At 37.7% G+C, this 13,222-nt stretch overlaps 1 protein-coding gene across 10 annotated transcripts in view; it reads left to right on the plus strand.

Moving 5' to 3' along the window:
* The window catches only part of ANKRD31 (ankyrin repeat domain 31), a 49,559-nt gene extending 36,387 nt beyond the window's left edge, over positions 1 to 13,172 (plus strand). For 9 of the 10 annotated variants that reach the window (XM_083577311.1, XM_083577316.1, XM_083577318.1 and 6 more), the window contains 8 exons: positions 897 to 984; positions 2,042 to 2,138; positions 3,005 to 3,440; positions 3,706 to 4,020; positions 4,910 to 5,050; positions 5,581 to 5,674; positions 7,329 to 7,517; positions 10,276 to 13,172. In XM_083577311.1, the coding sequence (XP_083433437.1) occupies positions 897 to 984; positions 2,042 to 2,138; positions 3,005 to 3,440; positions 3,706 to 4,020; positions 4,910 to 5,050; positions 5,581 to 5,674; positions 7,329 to 7,517; positions 10,276 to 10,427 (1,512 nt within the window). In that variant the 3' untranslated portion in view covers positions 10,428 to 13,172. The remainder of the gene's footprint in view (positions 1 to 896; positions 985 to 2,041; positions 2,139 to 3,004; positions 3,441 to 3,705; positions 4,021 to 4,909; positions 5,051 to 5,580; positions 5,675 to 7,328; positions 7,518 to 10,275) is intronic. The other variant, XR_014540026.1, reaches the window with a different exon arrangement.
* Positions 13,173 to 13,222: the final 50 nt, after the last annotated feature.

A 13,222-nucleotide genomic window follows, 5' to 3' on the forward strand; every position in this document is an offset into this window, starting at 1 on the left:
GAGTATAGATAGTTGAGCAGTTTTGTTTCCATGCGTTAGCATCAAATGTGGCATGTATGAAGTTGCTGAATCGTGAATTATGCTTGTGTTATGTGAAGTTTCTGTACACCTTTTGGCCAAAAAGGCCCCAAAGGCAGCTCATAAAACTTATAAACACAAAATCCAAACAATACAATAAGATACAACTTACACAAGATTTAAATAGTAATATTTCAATAACATATTTAAAAGAAAGGAAATAAAACCCAAAAAATCTCCCACTCCATGAAAGCAACCCCTGCCCATGCCAAAAGAGAGCAGGAATAACCTGACTCCTTCTTTCCCCTTTGGCAGCCATTACCCACTCAGGGAGATGCAGAACAGCTCGCCCCTGACTGTTCTGAGCACAGTCTTTTTCTTGCATCAGGACTTCCTAGGCAGCAGCAGCTTATAAGAGTTCCAGGCAAAGCTGATAAAAAAAAATGCCTTTCTGCACGCACAAGGTGTATTTCACTTACACAAAGGATATCCTGCACCTCATGTTACTGTGTTGCACAGGAAAAGTGGAACTTATTCGAAAACTACTCTTCCACTTGTAGTTGTGTTGTTTTTGCCAGCATAACTGTTATAGAATCTATGTATCATTGCACGTCATGAACTCTTCGCCTGGTGCTTGCACTTCTGCTTTTTGCTGATGGTTCTTTGGATCAGACCACATGTTTTACAGACAGGAGCAGCACAAACCTTCATAACATTAAATCACTGTACACCTTTCTCTCTTTGTAAGTTGTGTGCACCTATCCATCCAACACAGCTGGCTCAGGTAAAATACCTGGCCACTTTCCAAGTTCTCATGTTTTAGTTCAGTTCCAGACTGCCTGTCTTTAATAAAGCGAACAATGATTTGCATTTGACAGCACGAGTCCATCGACGAAGTATTGCAGAATATAGAAGAGAAACAGGATAGACTTTTGCTCTTTGAATTAAGAAGCCAAAGAGATGCAGGTATGGATAAATTGTATAACCCATGAAAGATTGGCTAAATGTGTGTTCCATTGTTATGTCGGAGTAACAATTTTTTTGTAACTCCAAAGCTGCGTCTTGGATTCATGTTCATAGATGCTGGAAAGACACCCCTTGTAAAAACTGGTGAACCTACTACATTGAACAGGAGCAAACTTCTGAAGCTTGGGACTCGAACTGGAGCAATTGGGGGCTGCCTCAATATGATCCATTCCCAATCCTGTGTTGTCCTGAATTGTCCCAATTCAGTTCAGGATCCAGTGTATAACTCTAATGGAGATACAGGAAGCAAAGGGCATGGTCCCTAAAGACAGCTTTCCTTAAGAAGAGGTGCCACCATTGGGTGCTGCCTCATTGGCACAGGGTGGCAGTTCCTGCTTCATTGAGGTCCATCTACCTTCCTCATTTTAATATTTAGGAGGAATTTAAAAATATTCCTGTTCACTCAAATGTTTAATGACTGAAAGCTACTGAAGGATGCTGTTCCTGCCAGCCTTGAAATGGTTAGCTGTCAAGGTACAGTCTTACCTTGGAAGTCGAACGGAATCCATTCTGGAAGTCTGTTTGACTTTTAAAACATTCAGAAACCAAAGTGTGGCTTCTGATTGGCTGCAGGAAGCTCCTGCAGCCAATCAGAAGCCATGGAAGCCCCATCGGACGTTCGGGTTCCAAAGAACGTTCACAAAACGTCCGAGTACCAAGGCATTTGGGATCCAAGGTACGACTGTATTGGATTGTTAATTTTTTTTTAATTGTTTCATTTTGCTAGTTTATTAGTTACTGTCCTCAGCTCCTTTGGGTGTGAGGACAGAATAGAAATAAATTAATATTCTCTGTGATATTGGCATGGATTTTGTATTGCATACAAAATTGTATAGGGTTGTAAAGCAATTTGTAGGATGAAATTTGCTTTAAAAAGCTCAAGAGTAGACAATACTAGCTGATTTCTCTGTCACATTGTTTTAACTGCCACATTTTTATTGCCTCTTGCAAATTATCAAAAGGATATTAACTTATTAAATCTGTAAATGTTGAACAGATCTATATATCCAAGATCTATCTCAGATACAGAACATTTTGAATGCTGTACTTGCCAAACAGAAATCAGAAAGGGATGATCTTGCTAAGAAATACAGGTAGGCAGAAGAAAAACTGTACGTTTTTCTTCCCTTTTCTTTACAAAACAGAGCATGGAATTATTATTTTTTACTTTGAAGTAAAGCAAAATTGTAGTATGCTACCAACATTCTCAGACCCTTCATAGTTTTAAACCTTGTATACTTCCCATTAAGTTAAATCAATCGTGGTTCTACAAAGAGTAGTAAAGATTTGGTGCTGCTTTGGCATCTGTTTTTAGCTGTTGTGAGAATTATGCTTTTATTTATTTGTATTGTTTTAAATAAAAATCAATATGACTAAAATATTTCAGAATAGGATTCTGCCTTTTAAAAAATGTTTGCTACCTTCATTTAGGGTAGTTTAAAAGGCTTTTGTTATTCATTATTAGGGAAGCTTGAGAAATTTGTTCTTTGCAGATTTTGATACAAACTGACCTGATCCACTTGAATGAATCTGAACTCTGTTACTCTTTTTTTTTATTTTGCACATCTCTGAATATTGTGGTGCAGTTCTCAGCTTTAAAAACAAAAAGGAGAAGCATGCGAAATGTGTATACTTTAGGATAGAATACATTTTGGCATATATATTTATGAGAAAGTATGTTTTGGAATACACATTTTAATGCAGATTCTTTTTTTTAAAAATCTGCTTTTTTAAAAAAAATATGCATTTTTTAAAAATCTACATATTAATGCAGAAAGAGATGTGATGGGCTTACGAATGAACACATATGAGACTAACCTGGAATGGAAATAGATAGATCTGATCATTATGCTTAGAGGCATGCCATATTCTTGAATGGAATGGGTGGTTCATTTTAAACAATATGTATTTTTCATGGAAGTTCAATTGACTGTTCAATTGTTTTTAAATTTGATTTCAGAGCTTCTGCAGAATCTTTTAAACAGGGAGCCCTAAGGGAACAGATAGCAAAGCTTGTTTCCAGACAAAAAAGTCTTTTGCTCATGGCACAGAAGCAGAAAGAACTAGGCCAGAAAATACAAAATTATAAGAATGCAAAAAAGGAGGCTTCACATTCAGCAAAATGTGTCCCAAGCACACATGGCTCTTGTGAACGCAACAACACAGAAGATGATCCATCTGGGAGAAGAGCACCCTCCTCTGATATAGCTATAGGCCTTGAAAACAGTTGGGTCACAGACAATATTTATTTAGATCAAGAATCCAGCCAGTATCCAAACATGTCTCTGAATATGTCAGGAGGGAATGGCAAAGAAAAAAGGCAAAAAGGACTTGGTCCCAAAAAAACAGCATCTAAAAACAAACCCAAGGAATATAACGTTGAGGAGTTAACAAAGGTAACACATTTGAAGTATGTTAGATCATACTATAAACCATACTATAGATCAGCCAACATTGCCTTCAGAACATGTAGTTTGCCTTATTCAACAAACACACATAGAATATACTGATCATACATCAGTGGCATTACAGAGAAGCAAATTCCCAAGAATGTGTACACTAAATAGTTCAGCTGCTAAAAGTACTGTTGTCAATAATATTATTATTATTATTCAGCAAACCACTGAAAGTCAACATGTTTTCTCTAATGTGTCTTCACAGCAATACTCAAATGTAAGTGAGGATTTGCAGATGCAACCAGAATTAGAATCTACACACAGCTATCTCGCTACTCATCAGAAAAACATCCCAAAAAACAGACACTCGCTTAATGCTAATTTAGAGCCTGCAGGGATATTTTCTCATGCGCTATCACAAAGCAGAATCAGCCCAAGTTCTTCTCAATGTTCTAACAGTCAGAATTCTGAAAAACAATTAAACTTCAAAGCAAGCAGATGGAAGAAAAATCAGCTATTGGATCTGCTCAAACTGGGAAAGATTAAGTCTGGAGATGATGTTCTAGAATTCACAGTACAGGTAGATTGTTCAGTTGCAAAGCAATGTAAATATCAATGCAAAATGTATTAAAACAATGCAGAGTAATCTTAGCAAAAGCTAATTGATCATTAGAAGCAACAAATAATCCTGTGACATGTTAAAGCTAACAAATATATTATGGCATAAGGTTTAATATAGGAAGTGTTATCTGACATTGCAGGTATACAAATATGGTTGGGGGTGAATTGTGAGGTCAGGAGGAAATTATGCCTAAATAACGTTGTAATGATTTTGCCTGCTCCATTACCGCATCATTCAGGTAACATATATGCTATAATACGATCAGGACCTGGTTCAAATTCTAGCATTAAAAATAAGTATTCAGAGTTTATTTTCTGGCTTCTCTTCCCCTCCACCCTGATTCAGCTGGGTGCTAAGAGTGCTCTTTTGCCCTGTATTATCAAAAATAAGCAGGAACACAAATAAAGGCTGGCCTATGCCATTTGATTGTGCTGTGTCCTAGCTTAGTGTCAGAAGAGGGTGTGGGGCAATACACAGATGCAACTAAGTCCCAACATGCATTGCTTGCAAAGAAATGCAGTGCTGTAGTGCCTGTATTTTCTCTATCCTCTGGCCTTCCCTTGCAGCACTATGATGGCAGCAGACGTACAGCAAAGTGCAGTTTTTCCAGTCAGCTGCTTAGCTGGGGACAATTTCTGCTTATTACAGCAAGCAAGTGGACGAGGGGGAAATTGCAAGGCTGGTATGATAGAATTAGCAAGCAGCTACCAATGACAAAATAGTTGGAGCACATCATGGTGATCTTCAGCCCAGACAATTACATATTCTAAGAGGTGCTATTGGTTCAAAGTGTAGGGGATTATAATTTTTAATTGTTTTGTGTTCCTTGTTTTTGTTTTTAATTTAGGATTCCAAACATAAAGCCAGCCTTTTGGGAAATGGTAAAGTCAAAGCTGGCAACAACACAGTTTACCAAAATCTAGTTCAATGGATTAAAGCACTACTAGGAAGTGACATTTCTGTAAGCTGGAAATACGCATACAACAAGGTAGGCTCATTGTTGTTTTTAATAGGTGACAGAAAATTTAATGTTAGTGTGAAGTTTGTTGCATGAAAGTGAGCAGTGTAGTGGTAGTTTGTCTGAGCACAGGCAGGCAGGCAATGTCAGGAGTGAGTCAGCAATAATCACATGGTGTAAATGAAGTTAACTCTTTATTAGAAGAAGCAGGATCTGCTCAGGTGGGCCAGGCCTAATGAGCACAGCAACTGGTTGTTTATTATTATCATAATTATCACATTCTGTACAATTCATTCATTATTATTTTTAAGGAAAACTGTCATCAACTAAAAAGTGTATTTTTAAAAAATAAGCAAGAAAAAGAAGGGGGGAAAGCCACAAAACATTATAGTCCTGTGTAGTCTTCTGCATTTGACTTTGGCTTTTTGTTTTTCCATACTCGACTTGCAGGAAATGTACAAAGTAGATATATTACTTTGACATGGGCTCAATATTTCTTGATGCATTTTTTAAAATGAAGTAAATAACATCTTCAGTGACATATATTTGCCTTTATACAGGTCACATACTGTGGAACTCTGTTATCAAAAATTATTGCTGAAGTTCATGTTTCTAAGGAACCAGAGTTAACAGTGCAACAAAATAAGCTATTTGGTATGTGCTGACTAAAATGTGAATTCCATTTAGATGAAAATGGCCCCCAAAAGGACAGGGTTTATAAATCCTCAGACTTCTACTGCACACTTTTTCTATCTTTAATCACAAATTATGGACATAACAGCATTTTTTAGTAGATCCATGCATGTGCCTCAGAAATGCTAACAAGACAAGTTTTCTCTGTTGGAAATGTTATGGTTTGCTGTGATTCTCTCCTGAGCAAAGCTAGTGAGTTAACCTACATGGGTTGGAGAACCCATAAGTGCTAAGAGTTAATGGCTTAATTAAACTTGTCTTTGCTGGAAATTTTGTGAATTTAATCCAGTGTTTGTGTGGCTGAAGGAAACAGCATTCTGCAGAAGTACTGTCCTCTAATTGTTTTTGGGAATAAGAAATATTGGCTTCAGTCAAAACTGTTCATGTACACACAAGGAAGGCACTATTGCAGATTAAAATATCTATTACCAACTTGTGCTTAGAGGTATCAACATTGGGTAAGGGAATATTCTGATACAAATTAGTAACTATTTATGAACTCCAAGTTATAACTTCTATTTTTAAACAATAATATGAAAGAAATCTTTTAAAATGATGTCCAGGTGATATATGATCCCAGTATTGCTAAGCAAAATGAATAAATGGTGGTGCTCTATTTTCTAGAAATGTCAAAAATAGTGAGGGGATTTCTGCCATATGGAGTGAATATCACACCCAGCAATTTCTGGGAGGAAAGATGGTATTATTGGACAGATATATTTCTCTTGGCTTGCATATTCCCCATGACTTCTTGACATACACAAGAACAAAGCCACCCCTTGCCTAATGCACCAATTAGGAACAAATTGTCAGGCCTGGCCCTAAGTTTTTTAATAGGCTAAACACAAGTCCAACACAAGCAGGTGCTGATATGATAAGCCTGTGGTAGATGTGAAGGGCTGGGAGCTTGATAACAGATGAGACAAGCAAGAACCAAGGACCAGAGGCAGGAAGATGTAACTGTGGACAGGATGAAAGTCACATCCTGCCCAGAGGATATGATTAAATGGTTAATGAATGCCAAAGATAACCAAAATACAGGATCAGTCAGGGAACAGAAGTACCGGGATATCCATGATAAAGCAAACAAGTTGCTCAGACTGAGGAGTTGGCTTGGAAGAAAAGGTTTATAAGGTCTGGTATGTTTCCATTTCCTGCCCACCTAGCAGTTCAAAAGCACGTCAAAGTGCAAGTAGATAAATAGGTACCGCTCCGGCGGGAAGGTAAACAGTGTTTTTGTACACTGCCAGAAGCGGCTTAGTCATGCTGGCCACATGACCCGGAAGCTGTACGCCGGCTCCCTCGGCCAATAAAGTGAGATGAGCGCCGCAACCCCAGAGTCGGCCACGACTGGACCTAATGGTCAGGGGTCCCTTTACCTTTACCTTTATGTTTCCATTAGCTTTTGAGGTCAGCTGACCAGGCTGTATGATCAACTGATAGCATCCAGACTAGCACTGTCACCTAGAGGACACCCTTGACTCACAGAACCTGGCCCTTCCCTGAGGAACTAGAATGCTGGTGGCACAGGAACAATGGAATGTATTGGAGGCTCTGGTTCAAGACTTCCCTTGGCTGGCATGTTACACAGATAATTTTGATCTTTTTAAACCAGGGAGAAACTCTACAAGATGCAATCACAGCCGAGGTGCTGAGTACTGCTGTTTTAGTCATAAGGCTGTTTCCTCTCAGAATGCAGAGAATATAAGGCAGGAAACTGCACCCTTTCCTCAGGAAGAAATGGAAATCTCTCTGTCCTCTGAAACAGAAGCTGAGGAAATAATGACAGCAGTCAGTGAAACAAGTAAGTGAAATAAGACCACATGCAATCCTGTTTTGTCACAAGTTTGTCGCAAGTAGAATTTTGGTGGTAGGACTATTGCAAACTCTTGGTCTTGGCACAAAAAATAAGATTAGTTTGCTGTTGAATTGTACCCTTTTTCTTTCTGCAAAGCGTGCATTTTCTGTTTACTGCTTCAGAGCCTGTCCTATTAGACTATGGTTGTCTTTAAATATTCTGTGGTTTTTCCTAATTCAGTGTAGTCTAACTGTGAAAGACACTTTACAAAGCCCTGCCTTCTACATTTATCTGATTTGCTGTATAATATAACAAATATATGTAGGACGTTGTATATCTTATGAATCCACATACATATTGGATAATCGGGAATGAACAGCAAAGCCAAAATAGAACATTTAATTATCTAAACATATGGTTGCAACCTGCATCCTCTTAGAGATACTGAACATATACAACACATCTGCAGTGAATCTTCCAAAATAAAGCTTATTGCTCTTTAAATAACCCATACTAAGGATATGCATTTATTGATGGAGTGTTAAATGCTTTTGATACTGAAAGACTTAATCAGGATTTAGTTCTTAAAATGGGGAGAGCATATGGATAGTGACATACAATATCTGTTTTAACTGAGAATCTTCTTCAGGGCATTATTGTATTTTAAAACATCTGTCTGAGCAGAGTTTTTCGGCCTCCTCATAAGCAGCTTCCCTAAGGGTAACCTACCACGTTGCTTTTTGTAGCTAGAGGTGCTCACACTCATGTAAACTGAAGTGTGCAAACATAATATGAGAACTGTATGTTTCAGTTTTCCCAGAGAAGATGCTGTTTTGTAAGAACTGTAGAAGCAGATCCAGACAATCCTATTTCTTTACTTAGAAGAGAGAGGTCTTCCATCTTAGAAAACTTGTAACCATTGTGGTGGATGAATGTGTGTTTATTATTTTTTTAAGTGTTGCATGCCACCCAAATCCCTGACTGGTGGGAGATTCCAGGGGTTTCAGGCACTTATCCGGGGTTTGTATTTCTGTTTGGAAATGAGGCACAATGGAGACAGCAGTGTCTTCATGATATATGGTTTATTACACATACTGTATATACAACCTGAGCATGCGATGGAGGGGTTCGCAGCATCAACACCCCAAAAGAGTCTAATTTCTCCCATACCTGCAGCCTTGGATTCAAACATAACTCAAACATTGCTCTCAAGTGTTGCCCTGATTTTCTCTCCAGTTTGCTGCTTTACTTCTAAGTTACATCACTGCAAACTCTCAGCTCTCTCCTTTGTCTTTTTCTAACTACTAGGCAATCACCTCAACAGGAAACTAAGCTGGCTTATATTTTAACATTTGCTGGATCCAGGGATTAGAAGGGTCTCTGCACAGTGCACACAGACTACTTCCCCCCACCCTAAACTCATAACAAAAACCTCTTTAAAATTTGCTATATGACTCGACTTCAGTTATGTTGGTACTTCAGTGTAGATTTGTATTCCTGTTTACTAGGTGACTGCTTATATTATTTGATATTTATTTGTTTGCTTTTTTGAAATTTATATACCACCGTTCATCGAAAGACCACAGGGAGATTTCCAACATAGAACATACAATAATAAATTATATATATGAAAACAGAACATAATATCCATACAAGAATAATAATTACTGCTTTTTTTCTGGGGGTACTCAAGGGTGCACAGTACTTCCCCCCCACCCCCAGAAGAAAGGGCACTGGTTAAAAGTGCAGCTCTTACTGTAACTACTTCATGGTGAGTACCAGCACCCTTTTTTCTAGAGGAAAAGCACTGATAACAATATATAGTAATAAATAATACATAATGGTGCACAGTGCTTTTTTGGTTAAAAAAATGAGGTGCCAGTACTTAAATTGATAAAAGTGTCATGGGTGCCCACACAAAATGGCTGCCATGGGCAGCAAAAAAAGAGGTGCCAGGACTCCATGCCAATGAGTACTGTCACAGAAAGCAGAGGTGAAACTAGGTTTTGTTTCACCTGGATCAAAGACCCAGTTTGGCACACCCACCCACGCGCATTTGCACACACGCACACACATAGGCTGGGAGCCTCCAATTACTTCGCATTTTCAGGACTGAATCCTGGATTGCAGATATGTTCTGCTATGTTCTGATGTGCCATGACTCAAATGAAACAAATCATTTTTTTGGTATCTTGGTTTGAATACTTTGTCCTTTTAATTTAGAGAAAAATGTGTTTTGGGGAATGAATAGTTAAATTGATTTTGGGGGGTAGGAAAACAAAATGCAAATGTAAAAAAAAGTTTTCCTTACAGTTTAAAATATTTTGTGCGTTTGGTTTTTTGTCGATGGATGTGCAGGTGTAAACAATACATGAATTCAGCAATTATGTCATGGTATGGCTTTATTGCTAAATAAAGAGGTATGGAGTCAATCTGATCTGAAAATCAGACTTGGATTCTCTTACGTGGAAGCTCTTTCACTGTCCTTAAATGTGCAGAAAATAATTGATTTTTTTTAAGAGATGAGGAGGAAAATATCACTCTGCACATGTGCTATGACACACTTTCCTAAATAAGTGCTGTACAAGTCCTATTGTCATGAAAACGGCAAAGTAAAAAATTGCAGCCCCCCCCCCCAGTCAAAATGTTGCGAGCTAGCACTGGTTGTCTTAAATATCTCACCACTTAAGAAATTGGGGGTTTAAAGCATTCCTTATACTTCATGCTAGATATTTTAATTTAGTGCATTTCATCTTTCTAACAGAGGTTCCCTACCACCTTGATTCCTCAACACCATCCAGGAGATTTCTACAGTTCAACAGCAGAGTGCTAATAAAGGATGAAGAATTTATGCCAGGTCATATAATGGATCAGTACTGGAACTTCTATGTCCATTGTGAGGGTTTTGGATTTTAAACAAAAAAATAGATAAAATGTTTTCCTTCTCTATCTAGTAAAATTTAATGAGCTTGGGGAAGAGGATTGCGTTGTGTTTTTTGAGTTTTATTATTGCACCAAATCTTTGTTAGCATCACTTTTAAAATACAAAGGGAACCTTGTTGTGTCCCAACAGATGTAAACTGTTTGAGAGCTTTTAGTAGGAGACCAGGTGGGGGAAAAAAGATTATGGGTATAGATAAGGTTGCGAACGGCTGTGTGGTTACAGTTGCTATGCACTTTGACCTTGATATGCCTCATTATGGAAAGGAAAAGTCTGATGTGGATGAGATGGCTGAAATAAAAAAAATGGTCAGGATGGCACCTGTTATTACTGAAGCACAGACTGACAGAAAATTAAGAGCATTTCAGGTGAAACAGGTGTTGAGTTGTGGCCTGAGCTCCAGCCTCTGGGTCACCAATGAAAGTTTAGTCTGGTTATCTTAGGCAAGGTTGAATCAAATTGTCAGCATCTGCCAATTTTGATATGTCAGCCCTAATTAAAGAACAGGGAACAAATGATTATCTCTAAAGAGTCCTACACTGTTGTTGTTTTTCAATGGAAGACTCTTTCAGACTCAGAATCTAATTCTAAGAAAGCAAACCTTACAATACGGGCCTGAAAATTGTGCTCACCTCTGTTTATACACACCCACACAGCCAATAAAGGATAATTGGTTTCAATTACTTTTGTGGCTAATGTTTGCTGTTAGTGAAAGTTTTTGTAATGCAACCTGAAATCTCATTTTCCCTCAAACTTCCATTTGTAGCAGGATGAAGCTGTCTTATTTACATTTCCTATCATGGGGCCATATTTAGCTCTTTTATAAGGGGACAAATCTTAAACAGCTTTCAATGGAGCTCCACAACTAAGTTACAACATTTTGAACCTCCATTTGAATCCCATCTGTGTGAACACACCATACAGTGAAGATTTAGAGAGCTTTCTTTTTCTTTTTCTTTTAATTTAAAGGAAGTAATTCCTTTGGGGATTTTTCACATTGAGCTGGTCCCAGTGTAAAGCTATTCATGGTATTGTGCGGTCTCTCTCCCCTTCCGTGTCTTACAGAAAGTTGCTAGGATTAGCTGTGATTAGTGTTGGTGACATGTAACATAGCCATGGTTAAGGCCTGTTGGAGAATTAGTATGAGAGCAGGGGAGGCTTTAGAGAAGAAAGTGTTTCACAACCTCCTCCCAATATCCTTGTCACCATAAAGTGATTGCAGTCTTTGCACTGGCCCAGTGAGATATAAACCCCCCCACACTTATTGGATTACATAAAATATCAGTATTTTATGAAATGCAGTATTTTGAAATACAGAGAGGTGAAGGCTTAATTATCAGTGTCATTCAGAAATATCCACGGGCATTCAAATACAAGGCGAAAATACTTTTTAATCATTTTGATTATAATCTCTTTGAGCTTTTAAACCCGGGAGCTACTTTATACTGTGCAGTATCTTCTGGGGGAGGGATGGTGTTTGTCTTACATGTGAATTATTTTCTACTTTTTTGCTAGGGTATCTGTAGCAGATACAGCTGCCATAGCCAGAGTTGAAAATGTTTTGGGGCTCTTTCATGTCAGATTAAACAACATTTTAAAGATGCAAGATGAGATTCCTTGTTAACTCATTTTGCTGAATTGCTATCAGCCACATATGGAAGAGTTTCTCTACTGATTATCTGATTGGCATATAAGCTGGTGTACGGAAGTGACTGTTGACTGGCTTAGGCAAAAAAGATATTGGAGATAATAGAGAACAAAGTCTGTGGTAAGGAAAGTTAACAAAGTCAACACTTTGTTAGAACGTCTAAGGTTTCAGGTGTCCAAAACTGTCATGTAACAAAAAAGTAAACTATTCAACTATTTTAGTTGAATCTTATTTTTTTGGCCATTCAGCTCCTGTTGCACTTTAATTACACTGTACTCTTTTGTTATAACAAACATATTGCATTACTGGTTGAAAGAGAGCAGTGATTCATATTTATCTTTTGTTGCAGGAGAATATTGTACTGCCTATGAAATGTACAAAAGATTTATCTGAATATTAGATTTACTTCACTGTTCACTCAATTTGTTGTTTATGTTGTTTTCTTTGATGTAAGGCACCTAATAAATTAGGGACATGCCAACTGCAAGGCCTTGTTGCTGCATTTGGGATTAGCTTTGTTCCTACAGGAGAACATAAAATCAAAATTTGACATGATGAGTATGAAGTAAAAGCTTTGGCTCGTAAGCTGGCTTTTCGGTACTAAAAAAGACAGACACCATTTGTTATATATTGTTTTTTCTGTATTTGATTTACTAAAGTTTAAAATGTAATTACTTTACCTTCTCTTTTCTTTTTGAATGGAAAAGGGGGAACTTTATTGTATAAATTTAGTAGATCGGTACAAGATTTTATGGTATGAGTGGCTGCTGTTCTGGTGGGGGATAAAATTCATATTCAGAATATAGGAGACATGTGACTGTGTCTTAGTATGTAGAGTAGCAGTCTCTTAGCACCATGGTCCAGGATTTGTTGTTACAACTCTGACAGTGTTGATTAGTGAGACTGTTTTTCAACAGTATCACTGTAACCACAAAATCCACTAAGTTCTAGATTTCCTTTATTGGGGGAAAAATCTAATTGACTTAATGTCTTTGTGATTTCTATTTTTATTGTGTAAGCTGCTTTGAGACACCCTAGTGCAAAAATGCAATAAATAATAAATACTGAAAAAGCATTTTTGTAATCAGTTTATTATCGCTGGTCATTCAGAACACATTGTTC

Source organism: Podarcis filfolensis, assembly GCF_964270895.1.
Source record: "Podarcis filfolensis genome assembly, chromosome: 11".
Lineage (NCBI taxonomy): Eukaryota > Metazoa > Chordata > Lepidosauria > Squamata > Lacertidae > Podarcis > Podarcis filfolensis.